At 36.2% G+C, this 21,255-nt stretch overlaps 2 protein-coding genes across 2 annotated transcripts; both read left to right on the top strand.

Annotated features, from left to right (window-relative positions):
- The first annotated feature begins 7,977 nt into the window (after positions 1 to 7,977).
- LOC131004844 (60S acidic ribosomal protein P1-like) lies at positions 7,978 to 9,198 on the top strand. The gene is made up of 3 exons (XM_057931593.1): positions 7,978 to 8,167; positions 8,334 to 8,552; positions 8,947 to 9,198. Exons 1-3 carry the CDS (start codon positions 8,099 to 8,101, stop codon positions 8,998 to 9,000), a joined length of 342 nt encoding a protein of 113 aa, XP_057787576.1. The 5' UTR covers positions 7,978 to 8,098; the 3' UTR covers positions 9,001 to 9,198.
- A 2,295-nt stretch (positions 9,199 to 11,493) lies between these two features.
- LOC131004843 (endoribonuclease Dicer homolog 3a-like) lies at positions 11,494 to 21,086 on the top strand. Its single transcript, XM_057931592.1, has 25 exons — positions 11,494 to 11,999; positions 12,137 to 12,320; positions 12,970 to 13,083; positions 13,323 to 13,457; positions 13,546 to 13,615; positions 13,849 to 13,913; positions 14,014 to 14,142; positions 14,472 to 14,624; positions 14,921 to 15,044; positions 15,201 to 15,303; positions 15,412 to 15,604; positions 15,697 to 15,857; positions 15,944 to 16,162; positions 16,244 to 16,662; positions 16,863 to 17,134; positions 17,222 to 17,730; positions 17,806 to 17,900; positions 18,044 to 18,276; positions 18,357 to 18,566; positions 18,748 to 19,224; positions 19,347 to 19,616; positions 19,749 to 20,075; positions 20,163 to 20,373; positions 20,502 to 20,613; positions 20,701 to 21,086. Exons 1-25 carry the CDS (start codon positions 11,881 to 11,883, stop codon positions 20,891 to 20,893), a joined length of 5,097 nt encoding a protein of 1,698 aa, XP_057787575.1. The 5' UTR covers positions 11,494 to 11,880; the 3' UTR covers positions 20,894 to 21,086.
- The last annotated feature ends 169 nt before the right edge of the window (positions 21,087 to 21,255 follow it).

The raw sequence follows: 21,255 nt of genomic DNA, 5'->3' as shown, positions 1-21,255 counted from the left end.
GGGGAGGGTCGGACGTCGGGAATCGATGGGAGTGGCGAAATCGGCGGCGGGGGTGGTGGTGGAAGGGGGAATCGGCGAAGGAAAGGGGAAGGGAAGAAAATGGGGAAAAAATTGAAAACTAAAAGTATAGCCCGTAAACCTAACGACCGATATTCGAATTAACGATCGAAATTTCGGTCATTAATATGTATAATTTTTTTTTAATTTCGATATATAACGACCGAAATATACAGTCGTTAAAAAGGAATAAATAATTTATTTTTTTATTATTAACGATCGAAATTCGGTCGTTAATATTAATTAATAATAAAATAATTTTAAAACATAACGACCGTTTAGTAAATGATCGTTAAAATTATACAAAAATTAAATAATCCATTTCTAAAAAATTATTAACGATCGTCCGGAACGGTCGTTAACTTAAAATTATATAAAAAAATAACTAACTACCGAAAATCGGTCGTTACTGTTTAACGACCGTTTGATTCGGTCGTTAGTTTTAAAAAAATTAAAGTTAAAAAAGAAAAATATTTTCTGTCGTTATTTTTTTTTAAAACGGTTGTTATGACCGCTTCTTTAACGACCGAAAATTTCGGTCGTTAAAGGCTTGTTTTCTTGTAGTGACAATTTATGATCAACGCTTTGTGGGTTTGGAGAAGCAGTTGCAGCAGGGTTTAGATGAGTTGCACCAGGAGCAATAGGAGCGCAGTCAGGATTCAGAGCATATGAAAGCTCACATACTTGTTCAACATGAGTTGTTTGTGCAGCTTTGCGCACAGTCAGGACTTTTCCCACCATCACGACCATCTCTTTGACTTTATTGACTGAATGTAATAGACAATACAACTTTTGAACTTTGTAATGTACGTACTTATACTTTGAAACTTTGTAAGATATTTTTATGTTGGAACTTTGTAATGTACTTGTTGTGTTTATTTTTGAATTCTATTTAGGATTGAATGCTCTATTAAAATCTGAATTATTGAAGTTTGAGTGTTTGGTTGTAATTGTACAGGTAGTCGATAACTAGGTACAACGATAATAGAAAAAAATCTGCCAATTTTTTTTAAAAAATACCGACGGACTGATTTAGTTGGTAATAATAGAGAAAATCGCCGGCACTCTCTGGCGAGGATATCGGCTGACAACGTTGCCAACAACACGTAGACATCAAAGACGGACATTATCCCTCGGTAAGTACCGACGATTCTTCTATCGGTGACTATGCCGGAAAAGGCAGTCCACATCATCGTCTATTCGGAGTTACCAACGACCGTTTCCCCAGCATATGCGTCGATGAAGACCGGTAGAACCGACACCATTCACGACGTCCGACATTATCCGTCAAAAGTTCATCGGTGATTGTTTTTACTAATGGATTTTACTTGATTATCGATGGAATATTCTGTCGGTGTTTAGCAAAATTATTGTAGTGAAATTTGTATTATTTTATCGGGATTTTGGATTTATAAAAAATTGTGTGTTTTATACTATTTCTTACCAAATACTTCCTCCTACCCTTTTTGTTTGTCATCGTAAGCTCAAGCACACTTATTAATAAAAAAAATACCAACATAACCTCGTTTAATGTTATTCTAGTATCAATAACAAAACACTTATTTGGTGGATAACAAAAAAAGCACTCTTGATCTTCTTATATCAAATCACTCCAAAATAAATTAAAATATTTTTTTCACTCGCATGTTGTGACTTAGGAATTCACTTTGGAGCCAAATTATTAAGAAGAAGGGAATTCAATATCGACAATCCCCTAATATTTGAAGAAAAAATAATAATCTAAAAGTAAGTACTAACTAGACGAATTAAAAGATCTTAGAGTGAGTATTAATTTCTCTGAATGTTTATGTTCCATATGCTAAGTCTTAAGTCAAATGAAAAAAATCAAAATATTTCTTATTCAAACCTCCATCCATATGCCTCTCAAAATTCCACATAAATCTAAACTAAGATCAAATATCAAAATGCAGGGTAACATAAACAAGTCCAAAGAGCATCATAATCTAATGAATATGATTTCCTTGACATGATGGACGACAATTGGAAGTGCACAATTCACTGCTCGAGGAAGTCATAAAACTTCGAGGATTGATGCAGTTTTTTAATTATTGCAATTTTGTTTTAGTTATTGTATTTTATTTTAATTAATGTAATATGACAATTTCAATTTTAATGAAATGTTGAATTTTAAAATTGAAGAAGTAAAATAGAATGAAATGAAAATGAAAAAATTAGACCCTCAATCAAAGTCCATGTGGAATAAAGACTCTTAAATAGGGACCACCCCTTAGGCCATTCACAGTGGGCGGTGCGCACGCCGGCGTGTACCAGGCACGCGAGCACCGCCCACCAATGTCGCGCCCACCCCGCCCGCACCCACATCCTCCTCCGCTCTCGATGCACAACGCACATCGAATGAGCGCGTGTTTTACACAACTCAATCAGAAAGATAGGCTGATTAAAAATAAATAAATAAATTAAAAATAAAAAATTCAAAATTAAAGCTGATTTTTTCCACTTTTTTCGATAGAGAGCCGTTCGAATGGCTTTTTCATATTTTTTTTTTCTTTATTCATCTTATTTCTTCTATATAATCCTCTATCTTCCCAGTCAACTTCACACAATCCTCATTATTCTTCATCTTCTTTCTTTCATATTATTTTGTGTTAAAAAAACTGAACGAGAGTTTGGAAAATTATTGGAGCAAGCACCCCCAAACTCCCTCTCCCGACAATGCAAATTCGTCCGGCCAAGCATTCTTGTCATTCTCTCAAGAATCAAACGTCGTTCCAACTGCGGGTCTTGAGGAAATTAATTTGAACGTCCAATTTGCGGCGACGATTGAGTCCGAGGTGGATGAGATAGCAACCATGTCGGTGACCGCCAACTAACGAGGTGGCTACACTCCGCCTGAGACGACACTCGTCTTCCGTTTGTATGAGGAGAAAACATGCGACTCCGTCAAATGAGCTAACCAAAAGGGAGCAATGTAATGGGGCGCCATTATCACCAAATACAACTCGCAACGCCCCCAAGGCACCATACCATGCGACGTGAAGCAAATCAAGTCACACTTTCAACGCGTCCAACGGGACGTGAAGGTGTGGGAGGTCATCTATGAAAAGTGCCAGCTGGTGAATTGGGCCTCCGGCATGAGCGATGAGCAAATCACTGCTCAAGCACATAACGACTTCTAGCGAGCAAAGTATCTCTATAAGGCCCAAGGCGACGAAGCAAGATAAAGGAAAAGGCAAGAAAAAGGCGGAGTCGTCCGATGAGAAAGCTCGAGCTCTCGAGACCATGGAGAACATGCTCAAGGTCATGGAAATTTTCTCTCAAACCCAACGTGACCTCGCGGACGACATCATCTTGAGTAGGGACACATCTACTATGAAATTGGATGAGTTGGCGTTTCACTTGAAGAAGGTGGAGGAAATCAAAAAACACAATTATCTTTAAATTTTTTAATTGTAGTTTTATATATATATATATATATATATATAGGGTTGAGATCTATGAAGAAGTAACTATATTTCGTTCTGAATAAGTCAATAAATTTACCGAATAAATCACGCGACCGCACGAATAGTTATTTTACTAAATAAACACGTACATTTTTCGTTCATGCGCTCGCGTGATTTATTCAGTAAATGTATTGAGTTATTCAGCCTTCGTTGTTTCCTTCTACATTTAGCATTCTTTATTGATCCCTTCCCTATATATATATATATATATAGGAAGAGGTTCTAATAAAAACCTCTGTTAAAATGAGAACTAGGAACCTAATCTTGACCTTTTAAATATTAGATCTAATGGTTAGGATTTAGTCAACAAAAGAAACTGTACATCTATTATATTTTACTGTGCACTTAAAAATTATGCAAACTATGCAATTTATGCAATTGAAATCAGCAATGCAAAATACTCAAGCAAATCGAAATTATGCATCTATGCAATTGAAACTGTGCATCTATGCAATCGAAATTGTGCATCTGTAGTTTAATCTCAGCCCTCTATTTTATTTAAATCAATGGCTTTAAATTGGTTCCTAGTTTTCATCTTAAGAGGGGTTTCTATGTTAACCCTACCCTATATATATATATATATATATATATATATATATATATATATATATATATAGGGGGCCGCTCCAATGAGACCCTCTAATTTTAGTGAGATCTAGGGCACGATTTGGTGCGTTTATTTTGTCAATCCTATGGCTGATATTGTATCTGGAGGGTGATTTTTTTTCGCAGGGTTCGAATCCTGGAGGGAGCAGAATATTTTAAATTTTGTTATTCATCAGTATATACTGTGTTGTTCATCAGTATATACGGCCCTGTTCATCAGTATATATGCCTTATTCATTACGAATTTGTTAAATTTTATTTTTCATCAGTATATACATCTTGTTCATTAGATATGTGTTTTGTTCATTAGTATTATATGTCTTATTCATTGTACTCATGTTACACGAAAAATAGGGGGTCTCACTGGAGCGCGCCCCTATATATATATATATATATATATATATATATAGTTTAAATAATTTAGGACTTTATTGTTATTGTAATGCAATTTTTATTTTCAATCAATATAGTGTTAAATTTTAATTTCAATAAAATTTATGTTGTTAAATTTAATGTTAATTTTCATTAAAAACAACATTAAAAATAAGGGTTAAATGCATGTAATATCATGAACTTAGGCCGAAATTCAAATTTAGCACGAACTTCAATTTGTCCAATTTATATGGCTAACTTCATCTCGTATCCAATTTTAACACCGTTTTTTTTCCCCCCAACTTGAATCCTACGTGTCAATGACGTGGCTTGCCGGCACAAGTTTCCGACCGGCGAGCAAAACGCAGGATTCTGCTCCTCTCCTCCAACACTCCTTCATCTTCTCACCGGCGAGCGGCTCTCCTCCTCCAAGCACGACGGTCGACGCCGCCTCTCTTATCTCTCTCCCTTCCATGTTCGGCGAACACCACCGCCCCACCAGATCCGCCGCCCCCTCTCTCTCCACCGCCCACCGCCTTCCCTCCTCCATGTCCGGCGAACTCCTCCTCCAATCGAAGCGCAGAAGAGACGTAAGAAGGTGGGGGATCTGGAGCTCTTCGCCGATCCTCGTCCGACCAAGAGGGCGAGAAAGGAGGAAAGAGAAAAGGCGAAAGCAGATCCGGCGCCCCAACCTTAATTTCGTCTCCCCCATTTTCCCCACCCCAAACCCTAATTTCACCTCCTTCCACCCGCCGCCGCACCAGATCCGGCGCCCCTGCCGCCGCCCACCCCCTCTCCCCTCAGATCCACCCCTCTATCCAAAATCGAAGAGACATCCAAAATCGAAGATCCACCCCTGCCGGCGCCCCTGCAAACCAACACGCCGCTGCACTGCATCTCCGGCACTGATCCTCCACCTTCGCCTCCGCCGATTTCCTCCGCCTTCACCTCCGTCGAAATTAGCAAACCAATTTTGAACATGGAGTAAAGTTACACATTTAAATTGAACATGAAGTAAAGTTACACATTTAAATTGGACGTTTTTAAGTTACAAATTATGACGTGTCATTTGGAAGACACGTCATTGCCACGTGTTTCACGTCATTGCCACGTAGTTCTGCCGGAAAATAAAACGGTGTTAAAATTGGATACGAGATGAAGTTAGCCATATAAATTGGACAAATTGAAGTTCGTGCTAAATTTGGATTTCGGCCTAAGTTCATGATATTACATGCATTTAACCCTAAAAATAAAGATAAAAGAAGACCAAATTTTAAGAATTGAGGTATTGGTCTCCCAATGTGGACGGTGAGATCTTAAACGAGGGATCACTTTTAAGAGCCCACATTGACTCTCCAATGTGGATGCTTTAATAAGATAAGATTTTGTTAGATCTTTTTTTTTTCCTATTTCGAGTTAATTTATAGAAATTAGTGACGAGTTTGACGTATTTATATAATCATATTAGATCGAAAATTCGACAGAATTGCAAGGTTAATTGCTATTGATCTCATTTTAGTTTTAGAAAAATTTTAATACTATCATTTTTTTGATTTGTAACAAAAAGCGAAATTGTCCAAAAAAATTTCATCAATTAAAGAAAATGACGTGGTGTTCTATAGCTAAAAAATAAAAATATAGTTGTGCTATTTGATTCCAAATAATTTGTAATTAAACTCACATAAAATATTTGAATAGTAAAAAATAAAATTACAAACCATCAATTTTCTCTATTTTGTGATGTTATAGCTTAAAAATATATTGCGTTTAAACGCTTCATTTTTCTTTTCCTTTTTACTGTATCAATTATCAATTTACAAAATAAAAACCTTCTAGTACTTAAAAGAGATGTGCAATAGTTACACCTTAATTTTTGGGTAAATAACACCAAAATTGAATTCACTAACTTCGGACGAATTTTCATTTTTCCTATGACTTTCAAATGTCAGTGTAAAATACATAAACTTTTGATTGAGTCTCCATGGTGAAATCTTTCGGCCATACTTTTGCTGACTTCTAAGTGACGTGGCTTACTAATGTTGACTTGAAAACGACGCCGTTTGATAAAATAAATAAAAGAATGTCGTTTTAGTCACTAATTTAATTAAGAGCCCTGATTTTCTCCTAATTTCATATTTATTTTTTATTTTACTCTCATTTTGTGTATGTATAATCTAGGACATAAATGTATCGAAATCTACATTTTGTATAGGATAGTAGTATGATACGTATATTTTACAGGAACTCTTTATGTAAGTTTTTATGGGGATGAATAGGTGATATTGAAAGTGTAAATGAGTCAATTTAGTATAGTAAAACTAAAACCTTCATTAAGTCATATTTGGGGACTATAAAAAATTAATTAAAAAAGATGTTATTAGTGGTCTAAGATGGAAAACTTTTCAAATTTTAAAGCGCATGTGTGTTGATACATTTAGAGAGCATTTGTTCATACTCCCTCTGTCCATGAAATAACTTCCTAAGAGGAAGTGACACGAGTTTTAAGAAAAAATATTTTTGAGTGTATTGAGAGTGGATAAAAGGTAGTTGAGTGTATTGGGAGTGATGAAAAAGTGTAATTAATATTGAGAGTTGTGAAAAGTGAAAAGTAAGAAGATTATAAGTGGTGAGGTATAGTCCAAAAATAAGTACGAAGTTCTTTTGTGGACGTCCCAGAAGGGAAAGATAGGAAGTTCTTTCGTGGACGGAGGGAGTATTAGATAGTGCGATTGGTCCAATTATATTTTGGTAGCACGAGTTTTAATAAAAAAAATAAGGACTTACCGATGAAACAATGTCCAAAAATAATAAATGCACACTCTTGTGGCACGTTCCAAAATAAAAATAATGGCACACTCTTATTATGATATAACGTCTGTAACTATGTGGCAAGTGGTATCATCAAATTTGATAAATTTCTTTTAAAGAATTTTATATTATACTAATTGCTTAAACAATAATTGTGATAACGTCATCTCTTTGCGGATTACTTATATCACTTGGATGAGGATCGTGAGGCTAAATTAGTAGCAAATTTAGGGGTGTAAGTTGTGAAAATGAAATGGGGTTGCCAAATGAAAAACGATCAACACAAGAATCTATTTGTGGCAACATTTGAAAAATGTTGGAAGTGCTCGTTGTCAAATACATATGTTCGTCAATTACAGTGAATGTGTATCAAATATTGTGCGGTGATATGCTTCTAAGCAAACAACAAAGTTAAATATGAAGTCGTTCGTCAAGCATTAACATATTATTGCGAGGTGTTATGTAATGAGGTAGTGTTTCAAAAATAGAAAATAATTTACCCATATTTTAAGAATATGAGAAAAATAGACAGATTCATAACAAAATCAAAATGTGCTCAAAAAAAGATTGTGGGCTTATATGCAATTTTTCGAAACCACAGCACCGTCGCAGCAAAACCTGAAAATGAATATAATAGGTGCCACAAGGTCAGCGGCGTCAGCCCTAATCATAGTAAGCCGGCTCAAATATATATAAATCCTAACTCTAAATAAGCCGCAGCGGCATTGCAAAACCCTAATTCCCATTCAGTCTCTTTTCCGCAAGAGAAGATGTCGGTTGGAGAGCTCGCTTGCACCTACGCTGCTTTGATTCTTCACGACGATGGAATCCCCATCACTGTAACATTTTTTTTACTATTTGATTTGCATTTCTCTGTTTTTGATCGGAATTTCAACATTTGATTTGAATCTTCATATTTTCTGTTTTTGACCGGGATTTCATATGTTTATATCCATTCGTATAGATGTTTTTTGTATATAATTTTATTCTCATACCTGTTTTAAGGCGGAGAAAATCTCGACACTGCTGAAGGCTGCGAATTTGTCGGTTGAATCGTACTGGCCTAGTCTCTTCTCTAAGCTTTGCGAGAAGAGGAATGTCGAGGATCTTATCGTGAATGTCGGCGCTGGTGGTGGCGGTGGCGCCGTTGCAGTCGCTGCTCCAACTGGCGCTGCCGGTGGTGCCGCTGCTGCAGCTGCCCCTGCTGCAGAGGAGAAGAAGAAGGTATAATTTAACCTGTTTTCCGAACAAGTATTCTATAGTTTATTTTAATTTCAAGCAGATTGTAAAACACTAGGTAATACATGCCAAACCATCTCTAATTAGTAGAAACATACATTAGGCTTTTGTCATAGCAAGCAAGAATTTTGGTGACATTCAAAATTGATGTCAATGAAATTATAATATTATTATGTGAGATTGTCTGGGTTGAAGAACTTGAGAATGCATTTTAGAGCCATGGTATTAAATCCATTTGATATGGATTTGAATCATGATTTAGTTCTTAAGCAAGTTGTGCGGATTACAAGTAGATTCTAATTTGGATGGACTTTGATTCTAATTGTAGGCTAATTGTTCTCTTCTTATGAATATTTCTTGTGCCTTTTAATCTTTTCAGGAGGAGGAAAAAGAGGAAAGTGACGACGACATGGGCTTTGGTTTGTTTGATTAAGAGAAGTTAGTTTGAATGTGCATTTTTGTTCTACATTTGTATACGTGGAGTTGTTGGCCAAATTTGAACCTTGTTTATAAGTAGTTTATGTCTTACTTTAATGCAGTGTTACTACTGCATGTATCTTTTGACAGTTGTGGTGCTCGATTTTGCCGTTTACTAGATTTTAACTGGATTCTTTTGCTTCTGTTGTGTCCATTCCTTGTGCTGTTGTGCATATATATCATATTTTATCTGTATGTTTATGTGTTTATCAATGAGAGATGGAAGAGCTTTGAGTGGCATTGATTTTGAATTTGTGTGATTCTAATGTGAGTGAAAATTAAGAAGTGTGGTATCTGAATGTGAGTCTGTCTGAGAGATGGAAGAGTTTTGAGCTAGTTTAGTTTCCATTGGTGTGAAATATTACAAATCTGATTTCAATGTGGGAGAGATGATTCAAGAATCGAGTGAAGAAGATGAAAAGGGTTGTGTCATCTGCGTTGAATTTGGGTTGCCTTTTGTTGGGAAATACTTCAATCTAATGTGTGTTTTCTTAATGTGGGATTTGGAAAAAAATATGTAAATGTAGAAAATTTATTCCTATTGATAATTGGTTTCAAGTTGGGACCATGGACGTTTATTCCTCAATAGAGTTTATCTTTAAATAGAGTATTTTTGTGTAGATGATTTACTGTATTTATAAATTATAAATTCGTCAGTTTGTACTTTGTCAGTTCACGAAAGAACTTCCTATTTTTTTTTCTTTTTTGGGATGTCCATAAAAAAAATTCTATTATTTTTAGATTATACCCCATCACTTATAATTACATATTTTTCATTTTTTCACGACTCTCAATATTAATTATAATATATTTTCACTACTTTCAATACACTCAATAATTTTTTCTTCACTTTTATTACACCTAACAACTTTTTTTTAAAATTTGTGTCACTTTCTTAATTTTTATTTTTATTTTTAATACAGTTAACGACCTTTTTCTTAAAATTCATGTAAGTGCCACTTCCTTTAGGAAGTTTGGTTTTTGAGCGAGTATTAGCTAATTTTCCTCAATCCTCGTTAATGAAGCTGGCACGTTTTTAATGAAACTGAGCGTCTGACATTTTTGTCGCATGCATTTATCTCTATTGTATAATTAATGGAAAAAACAAATTGTTCTTCGTCGAATACTTGCTGCTATTATTATTCAATAAATCTATGCACTAATATAATGAGGAAAATTTTGATTTATTTAATTTATTTTTTTTAAATAAAATAGAATTTAGTTATTTTACTATATTCTCTATATTGTACTTGTTTTTTTAAATTTTTTTTGCATTTTTTATTTTTAATTTATTTTTTAATAAAAATAAAAAAAATTACCAAAAATTTACAAAAAAATAATTACAATGTAGAGAATATAATAAAATAACTAAATCTTATTTTTATTTTAAAAAATAAGTTAAATAAATTAAATTAATTTTTATTTAGGTAAATTATGGGTGGCCACAATGTGGCTGTTTAGCATTACTCATTATTATTATTGTTGTTTTATTTTTTATTTTTTCGGGAAACATGATGGTTTTAAGAGTTGGATTGTCTCAACATGCATAATGGTAAACATATTATACTGTGGAAAAATGTACATGAAAAGACAAACTTAACCTTGAGATGGGCATGATTGTCTCTCATGAAAATTTGCGAACTTTCGATATCAATTGATGAACAAATAAAGTCTAAGGGCAAAAATAAAATAAAAATAATCGAGATTTCAGATAATTTTTTTTTGAAAACCATCAAGATTTCAGATAATAAATTACAGTAATACCTATAATATAAAACTTTCAAATTTTTAAATACGAGTTACCTCTCCGATATAGTTTACAATCTACCAAATACGTTTAGTTTTGCAAAAATTGAGATAGAATTACGTGTTAATATTGTACAATAATTTTCTCTATTTTAGAATAAGTGTCACAATTTGATATAATTTTATAAAAATAATACTTCATTTGTCCACAAAATTGTAATCTTATTACCATTTTGGTCAATCCAAGCAAAATCTAGTATTTTTTTTTCTTTTCAAAAACTACTCTTATATTTTAACATAAATTCTCACGTGCGGACGTCGGCACAAATCATTCACATACTCTACCAAAATACTTATAAGTGTCCTATTAAAGTGTTTAATAGGATCAACATCATATTTTAAACTTCATTCACACTCAGTATTTGTACAATTATGATCATTTAACATAATTTTGATGGTTTATTTCTCCACTCAATTTTGATAATTCATGTTTTTAATTTATACATATTTTTAATTATTTTATTAAATTTCATGCTCCAAATCAATTTTGTGGAGGATGGGAGTATTAAACTTTGTTGCTATACGAATTATGATTCCAAGAAACAAAGAAAGTAACTCAAAATTTAATGTGTTTGGTGACGGTGTTGTACTTGTATCCAAAATGTACAAGTCTTTTGATCCATGGAGCCATGGGTTCTGGCGCAGGCTGATTTTTTCACCAATAATATTTACTTTGTTGGAAAATATCTTCCTTCCTTTTCTTCTCTCACCGAATTCTCAGTAAAAATCTTATTCGTTTCCTTAGCTTCCGTAAAAATCTGATATTTCTTTTCAATTTCCTTAGCTTTGATTTCTCGCATACTTGTGTTGGTGTCCCTTTTTCCAATTTCCTTTTCTTATTCTGCGTTCCTTCACTTTTTTCGACAATAATTGTCACCATTAAAAAGTTCTCAACTTTGCCTCTCTCACACACGCACACACTTGACAGACTGAAGAAATTGTGAAATTTTCTAGACTAGTTCTGTAACAACCCTCTGACACGGTTACTGTGTGATCATCTTAGTTTTATAACCCTCAACTCAACACAGCAATGGAGATGGAAGAAGAGAAGAGAGTGGCCAAACCCTTGAAGAGAAGGCCAGAGGCTTTGGATTCTGCACTGCCTGAGGCCTACCAGATGGATACAGATCGTGTATCGATTCCCAGAGAGTGTGTGCTGTTTGTTGTTGTTTTTATTTATTTATTTACTGTGTCATTCTTGAATTTTTTTGGCACATGAATGTGTGTGTGTTTGTTTTGGGTATTTTTGTTAATTGTTTAAGTGTGGTTGTGTGCATGGATGATAGGTATCAACTGAAGGTGTATGAGGTGGCAATGAAAAGGAACACTATAGCAATGTTGGAGACTGGGGCTGGGAAAACTATGATAGCCATTATGATGGTCAAGGAAATTGGTAGATCTTTGAAGAACAAAGATGGTGGCAAAAAGCTGATTGCTTTCTTGGCTCCCACTGTTCATCTTGTCCACCAGGCATGTTTAGTTAGTGTTATTTCTTGAGTTTATTAGCTTTGAGTTCTTGATGGTTATTCTTATGCTGTGACTTGTGTGATTTCAGTGATTTTTTTCAGTGATTTTTTCCTGTTATTTAACTGTAATTGGTGATCCTTCTTGTCAAGTTTGTGAAAGTTGTTTAACTCCACTTAGGTTATGTGGCTGTTCTTTAATGTATGTATCTTCGAGTAGTTTGTTTCTTGTTCTTTATCGTAGATTAGATTGTTGAAACAATTTTGTAGGAGCATAGGGAAATGGGAAATTTTGGATTTGAAGCTACAAAGATTTTTCCATATTTCAATCATGGGATCTTGATTCATTCGTTGCAACATATAAATTCATTCGATGAATAAAAACTTAGTAATGTTGTAACACCCCTCGAATAAGAGCTGCCCCTGATTTCAATAGATCTTGTTTTTATTATGCTTTTGCGTTCGTGAAAGTTAAGCTCGTCTACTAGTGCTAGTTGAACAGTATCTGGCTGTCATTATATTCCTCCGCTAGTTATAAACAGCTTCCAGCTTTCATTATTTTGTTATGTTACTATTCACCGAGATAGTTTGTTGGGAGTGATGTTTCCTAGTTGTTTCTTATGTTTCTCATTTGTACTTTTTTCCTTACATGACAGCAATTTAAGGAGATACAATCACACACAGATCTTCTTGTGAAGGAATATTATGGTGCCCTAGGAGTTGATGATTGGAATGCCGAAATTTGGGAGAAGGAGATCAACAACCACGATGTTAGTTAATTAGCAATTTGGCAGTACCTTCTACTCTAATCCTTCTAAAGGCCACCATCACATATCAACTATGCCAATTTGGAAACTTACTATTGGAACGCAATACACAATGCTTTCATTGTTGGTTATGGTTGTGAATGCTGAAGTAACTAGAAATATGCCAACATGCATTATATGCAATGCATATCTGCCCATGTTTCTTCTGCAATGTGGATCAGTCTTTATTTTTCTTGGTTTAGGTGTTTGTCATGACTCCGCAAATCTTATTGGATGCTTTGAGGAAAGCATATATAAGTTTTAAAGTATTTGGTTTCATTGTCCTAGATGAATGCCACCGAGCCAGTGGTAACCATCCTTATGCAAAAATAATGGAGGTGAACTTCATTTCCATTACATCTGTATATCTTTTGATTATTCTGTTGATTCTTTAATTTTGTCCTGATTGATGACTTGATTTTGAAGGAATTTTATCACAGATCTTCGGTAAGACCGAAGATTTTTGGGATGACTGCTTCTCCCGTAATTAGAAAAGGTAATCCATACTCATTTTTACCTTTTGTTTTCAAAGAAAAAGGTAATATGAAAACGTTTTTGTGCCAAACTGAATGAGAATCGATTGTTTGGTGCATTTCTTCTTGGTATTAAAGCATCCTTTTCCTTGTATTTTTTTTTTTTTTGATAATTTCAAGTACTGATTTTTTTGCTTTATTCTTTCATTGCATGGAATTATTTTGCACACAATCTTACAAAGCCCGTGTTTATCAGGTGCCTCATCCATTAAAGACTCAAATCAACAAATAGGGCAGCTTGAAAGTTTGTTAGATTCCCAGGTCCCGCTGATAAAACTGCACCAATTGAGCTGAAAAATCACATGTTTATGGCTGCAAAGACAATTCATTGATTCATGAAAGGATTATGTTTGGTGTTCAGGTTTATACATTGGAGGAAAGAGTAGAAATTGAGGAATATATTCCCTCGGCCAAGCCAATGTGCAGATTTTATGATCCGTTACCTGTCAACTTTGAAATCAAAGATAAAATAGAATCTGCATTGTCTAAGGTGAATTTTACCAAGCAAAGTACCGGTTTATGTAGTTCACATTCATATGTTATTTGAAGTCCAGTCCTTTAAACCATATGCATGTTAGTTTGTTATTTTCTGCTGCACAAATTTTGTTTGATAAGTGGCGGTTGTTTATTTTGTTTGATGATGAAGTAAGCTAAAGCATGATTGTGTATCAAAATACTTTCATTTTTTTTTTAAATGGTTATGGTCATTTTATGTGCCACCTTCTCTTAATTTCTGGTACATCTGTTTACAGAATTGTAGGTAACATATCAGGTTTCTGTTCGATTATATCACACCCTTATTGCAGTCTTCTGTGACAGTTCAATGCGGTTTTGCTTGGAGTGAAAGAGTCCCTGCCAAGTCAGGACACAGAAATGGCCAACAGATGCAAGTTGTTGCAGGATAGAATGGCCAGCGATCATTCAAAAATTGTGTTTTGCTTTGAAAATCTTGGGCTGCTATGCGCTTATGAGGTAGAGATATGCTCTATACGACTTAGAGATAAATTAGGGTCTTTCAAATTATAATTTTAGGTACAGTTTATAGATAATATTATGCTGAAGCAACTCTTGTTACTTTTTAAGTTGTATGCACTTTAATATTGCTAGTGAAGAGAGCGTGTTGTCTATCAGTTCCTTCTAAGTTAAAACTGAAATTGCTAACACAATCTTCGACTTGATGAGTAATAAGGAAAAGCTAAGGTCAACTTATCAATATACTCATGGATCTTCATCGTCTTCTTATGAGTATGTCAACTTATCGCATGTAGGCTGTTAAAGTATGCATGGAAAGTGCTCCTAAGGTTCAAGAAGAATGTGAGGTTTTTAAGGAAGGCGTCATGCAATATGAAAAGTTTCTTCAGGAGGTTCTTTCAATAATCGAAGGAGCTCTAGGTGAGTTTTTAAAGGTTCATCTTACATGGAATGCAAATGGTAGATTATGCAGCTTGACCTTGCTTCACTTCTTGTGTGTGTGTGTGTATGTGTGTGTGTGAGAGAGAGAGAGAGAGAGATTTGATCTTACTTATGTGATTCTTATTGACTTTGCAGAGCATAAGAATCTTCTAAATGCGAATGGTGGATCAGGTTCACTAGCTACAGGCCAGATATCTCCGAAGCTAGTCGAGCTACTTGAAATTTTTAGATCGTTCGGGTAACAAGTTGATGATGCCATTCCCTTGCATATATAGACACACTTCAAATATTCAGATTTGCTTATGTGCAATTCGTTTTCTCACTACTGGCTCTCATATGGCTGCAGGAAAGATACAGAGCTTCTGTGTATCATATTTGTTGAAAGAATAATTGCTGCTAAAGTAATCGAAAGAGTGATGAAGAAAATAGACAATTTATCTCATTTCAATGTATCATATTTGACGGGAAGTAACTCTGGTGTCGGCGGTCTTTCATCTAAAGCACAGTTGGATATTCTGGAATCATTTCGTAATGGGAGGGTAAGTGCATATATGGTACTTGATGCAACTTGAATTTTTTTTTTTTTTTTTACTTCATCTTGCCAATACCATGATTGATGAGTGATTTTTAGGTAAATCTTCTATTTTCCACTGATGTGCTTGAGGAGGGAATTGATGTAGCCAAATGTTCCTGGGTGATTCGCTTTGATCTACCAAAGACTGTTCGTAGTTATATTCAATCACGGGGGCGAGCTCGCCACAAGGATTCTCATTACATCACCATGCTCGAGAGGTGAAACAAGTAGCCTAAATATATTTACTTTTACTTAATGCATACCAATATCGAGCTGAAAGTCTAATGATTTGTACATCTTTCAGAGGAAATGCCAAGCAGATAGATCATATGCTTTTCATTACTAGAAGTGAAACATCAATGATACATACAGCCGTGAATCGAGACCCCGGTGTTTCTCCAGTTAAAGCTTGCAATACAAACAAAGTAGTTTCATATGTTGTAGAATCGTCTGGAGCATCAGTCACATCAGATTCCAGCATCAGCCTCCTACATAGATACTGTCAAACCCTACCTCTAGACAAGTAAGATTTTATGTTCTCATTTCTATAATTAATAGAGAATTTTATTATCATAAGCCGTTTAATATCATGTTTCCACTGTAGATCCTTCTCTCCAAAGCCAAACTTTGAAATCTTGACAGAGGGAAATCTTTATCGATGCAAAATGACTCTACCTCCCAATGCATCTTTCCAAACTATAATCGGACCTGCAGCAGGCAGTCCTAATGTATCTAAGCAGCTTGTTTGCTTGGATGCGTGTAAGAAGTTGCATTTGATGGGCGCTCTTGATGATCGTTTACTTCCTTCAAAGCAAGGGTCCGCACAGAAGGATTCCACCTTGAAAGGCGACACAAAACTGAAAAAAGTCAAAGCAGTAACCGGGTCCGCTCAGAAGGATTCCACCTTGAAAGGCGACACAAAACTGAAAAAAGTCAAAGCAGTAACCGGGTCTGCTCAGAAGGATTCCACCTCGAAAGGCGACACAAAACTGACAAAAGTCAAAGCAGTAACCTCAGGGCCAGGTAAGTATATACAAACAAGTTTGGTCTTTGTCCATTTCGATTTCTGTTACTTCCTTCTAGTTTGATATTTTTTCTTTTTTTGGGGCGTGGGTGTTGATTTGCAAAAGAAATTCCTGGATTAAATTGCTTCCTTATTTGTAGTAACCTTTTACTCTTTACTTCGGTGGTGTCAACATCAATGTTTATTCCAACGCTTATAGGGACAACAAAGAGAAAGGAATTACACGGTTCAATTCGCACCCGCATTTTATCAGGAACTTGGGGAGATAAACTTGGCGATGTCATTTTTCATGCATACAAAATCGACTTTGCTTGTAATATTGCGGAACAAAAATATTCCAGTTTTGTACTTTTGATGGAGAGCAAGCTAGCCGATGATGTGGCAAACATTGAAGTGGATTTGTACTTGCTATCTAAATTTGTTAAGGCTTCCGTTTCTTCCTGTGGCCAAATGCATCTCGATGGACAACAGGTCAAATCATACGCCAACATTAACCGTCTATTTGTTTAACTCCCTATTTTTCGTTCTCTATAGTCATGTATCTTTTCTTCGTGACAGGTCGAGAAAGCTAAATGTTTCCAACAACTAATTTTCAACGGTTTATTCGGGAAGTTGTTTGTCAAATCATCGGGAAAAAGAAAATTCATATTTGGCACGGAGGCATTGCCGTGGGATCCATCACATATGTATTTACTTTTGCCTTTGGAGTCGGAGGATATAGCTACTGAGCGACCAGTGATCAGCTGGTCAGGAATTGATTCCGCTGTTACAACTGTAGAGTTTTTAAAAAATAATGCTCTGTTGAATCTTCAGCAACCTGCAACAGTTGATGAAGATACGTCAATTCATATGCACGATCTAGATGAGACTAAACTCAGTAGTGATATCATTCACTTGGCCGACAGATCTGCAACTGTAGATGGAATCAAGGAAATGGTGGTTGTAGCCATTCATACCGGCAGAATTTATTCGATTGTGGACATTGTTAATGGTACATCAGGTTCCACCCCTTTTGAAGGAGAATGCGATGAAAGTTATTCATCCTTTGCTAATTATTACTACAAAAAGTACGTTGTAAAGGATTGTCATTTCTGTTTCATAGTTAATACTCGTATTCCCTTTATTTATTTTTCATATTCCAGGTATGGTATTGTTCTAAAGCATCCACAGCAGCCTTTGTTGCTTCTGAAGCAAAGCCATAATTTACATAATCTTCTTGTGGACTTCCGAAATGAAGGTTAGTCGAGCTTCTTGTTATATATGTTGGCAGTTTTTTACTTGACATGTTGAGTTTGAGATGCATTGGATCAGCCATATTTCGATCCATTATTCTGATTTTTCATGCCAGTTGTGTTGAATGAGTATCTTCTTAAATATCAGGTGATTCACTAGAGAAAGATGCAGGCGGCAAAGTGACTGTCGAGAAAAAGCCTCAACAACGTGCTCAAATCCCGCCAGAACTTGTAGTTGGCACCGATATCACTACATATATCTTGAAGTCATTTTATTTGCTACCGTCAGTAATGCAGCGGCTGGAGACGCTAATGTTGGCCAGCCAGCTCAGGGAAGAAATTTCACTACATGCAGGCCATTCCAGTATCTCAAGCTCGTTGGTATACCTTGGTGTAATTTGATTAAAATCGTTAACTTTATCATATTTTTAAATTTTTAATTCTTTTTCTTGTATAATTAGATTCTGGAAGCTATCACTACGCAAAGATGTAACGAGAGTTTCTCCATGGAGCGACTAGAGTTGCTTGGAGACTCGTTCTTAAAGTATGCCGTTAGCTGCCACCTCTTCCTTAAGTATCCGAAGATGTGTGAAGGACAATTGACTTCACATCGTACTCGGATCATTTCCAACTTGTCTCTCCATAAATTTGGAACAGATCGCAAGCTGCAGGTGCAAGTTATTTTCTTTGATCTAAGCATCCTATGTGATTTTCCACTGTCCCCATTGATTTTCCTTCCTCGGGGCATAGGTCTCTTGTCTCTATATCGATTAGGGCATCTATTTGATTATCTTTATCCTTTCACTATTTTTATCATCTATTCTCAATCTTGAATATACTTTTGTCTCAAAGGAATATGTACGGGACTGCCCATTTGAGCCACGCCGTTGGACTGCTCCAGGACAAAGTTCAATATGGCCTTCTCCATGTGAGCATCAGTTGGATACGAGGGAAGTGCCTCTCGTTGACAGATTTTTTAGTGAAAACACCAACGTAAAGCTTGGAAAGACTTGTGATAAAGGTCATCGTTGGATTGTTTCAAAGACCATATCTGACTGCGTTGAAGCTCTCATTGGGGCATACTATGAAGGCGGTGGTTTGACTGCTGCAATTAGTTTGATGAAGTGGCTTGGCATAGAGGTCGAGTCTGAACATTTTTTGGTAGACGATGCTATCAGAACTGCATCTCTCTATAGTTATGCTCCAAAAGCTGAGGATATCAGTGTTCTAGAGTCGAAGCTTGGGTATAACTTCTCCACAAAAGGATTATTGCTGGAAGCAATAACACATGCTGCAGGATCTGAAAAAGGTGCTGGCTATTCTTATGAGGTACAAACCATCTTCTATATTGTGAGATTTTCTTTATTATTATTATTATTTTATAATTATGTTGATTCTTTGAATTTATACGTTTTTCATTATTTGAGTTTCTGCCTGCTGAATCTGTACAGCGCCTCGAGTTCCTTGGTGATGCCGTGCTTGACATACTTGTCACACGTCATCTTTATATGAACCATAGAGAAGTCGACCCCGGGCTGCTGACAGACATGCGTTCTGCATCCGTGAATAACGACAACTTTGCCCTGGCTGCTGTGAGACAGAACCTTCATCCGCACCTTCAGCACGTCTCATCGTCTCTAGAGAGCCAAATTTCAACATTTGTGAATCTGGTATCTAGCATGAGCACCTCAGCATTAACACCAGATATCAAAGGTCCTAAGGTGAGTTTCTAGCTTTTGGCAACTGTATTCTGTATAGCTCGTTACCTACTTATTTCAGTTTAATAATGCGTTTTCAGTTATCAGAATGCACTCATTTGGTGTTCTCTCCGGTTTCTGTTTGTTCGTGTCTAGGTGCTCGGGGACTTGGTGGAAGGTATAGCTGGTGCAGTGCTCATTGATTCTAAACTCAATCTTGATGAAGTTTGGAGAGTCTTTAAACCTATACTATCTCCTCTTGTGACTCCTGAGAAACTTGAGCTGCAACCCTCACGCGAACTGACTGAGCTGTGCGACTCTCTTGGTTACTTCATCAAACAACATTATGTGATGAAAGGTGATGTTGTGCATGCAGAACTGAAGTTGCAGCTCGAAAGCGTGCTCTTAAATGGCAATGGCGTTGGACCTAACTCGAAAGCTGCAAAGGGAATGGCAGCTCTTCAGTTATTGAAGAAATTAGAGGTTTTTTTTTTCTCTTCTTCACTATAAATATCATCACTATAAATACCAGTAGTTTGCTTATTTAGATGCTTTCATTCTTGATTACAGTCGAGAGGAATAAAATCTTCCAAGCGGCCAAAGCACGACTCCGATGCAGAAGCCCCGTCATTTGCAGTGTCGGATGATGACATTCACTGCGAGCAGCTGAGTGAAACCTCTGGATCAGTCCCCAAAAGGCGAAAGATAGTTCAATCGCAGCAAGAGAGCATCGTAGATTCATCCAGCACAGAGTGCTCGTCTCAGATGGTGGACATTCCAGGTATTTAGGGGGCGTTTACTTTGGGTGATAGATTAGATTGACAATACATATGATTGAGTATTTTAACGTGTAACTACGAAGATGCTATTGAATTCTACTCCAGTTGTGATGATTTGCCTTCTCGACAGTGATTCCGCCGATCGAGATGAAGAAAGGGGGGCCACGGACCTCACTCCACACCCTATGCATGAGACTGCAGTGGCCAGCGCCTAGTTTCCAGACGACGGAGGAAAAATCAAGGTTAGCACATTGCATTCCTTGTCTGTGTCGAACCATTTGCTTCCTGTTCGTTTGTGAGGTTGGCTAATGAGCGTTGTGTGTGGACAGAACGGCCTTCACATTTGGTGACACGACGAGCTTCTGCAGTTTCGAGTCACAGATCAGCTTGACCATACCCGATTCAGGCAAACTGGAGCTCATGGGAGAGGCCAGAGGTGATAAGAAGAGCTCGTACGACTCTGCTGCACTCCTGATGCTGTATGAACTCGAGAGACTGGGGAGGATCAGAATAGGCGAATGACCGGTGAGACGAGCAACAAGGCGAATTGACGGTACCATCGGAAATAAGGGTAGTGCAAGGAAATACTTTTTTGATCATTTCAGACCTTGATGTGTTAACAGATTCATCATGTAAAGGTTAATGCAGTACTGGCACATGTAAATATATTTTTAACCGGCAAATTTGGTAAATGTATATATATTTTTAACTTGAAGATTTGATAAATTTACTTCAATTCAACTCCACTTATTTATAGATGAAAGTGTATATGTGTAGAAATTTACTTCTAAATTTGATTAGGCTCGATAAGACTCATGAGCCTAGTATAGCTGAGTTGGAGCTCATCTCCAACATTGGAGTCGAGTTTTCTCCAAGCCCGTCCT

Source organism: Salvia miltiorrhiza, unplaced genomic scaffold (genome assembly GCF_028751815.1).
Source record: "Salvia miltiorrhiza cultivar Shanhuang (shh) unplaced genomic scaffold, IMPLAD_Smil_shh original_scaffold_462, whole genome shotgun sequence".
In the NCBI taxonomy this organism is placed as follows: Eukaryota; Viridiplantae; Streptophyta; class Magnoliopsida; order Lamiales; family Lamiaceae; genus Salvia; species Salvia miltiorrhiza.
Note: the sequence above shows the minus strand (reverse complement) of the source record. Positions and strands in the feature narration are given on the sequence as shown.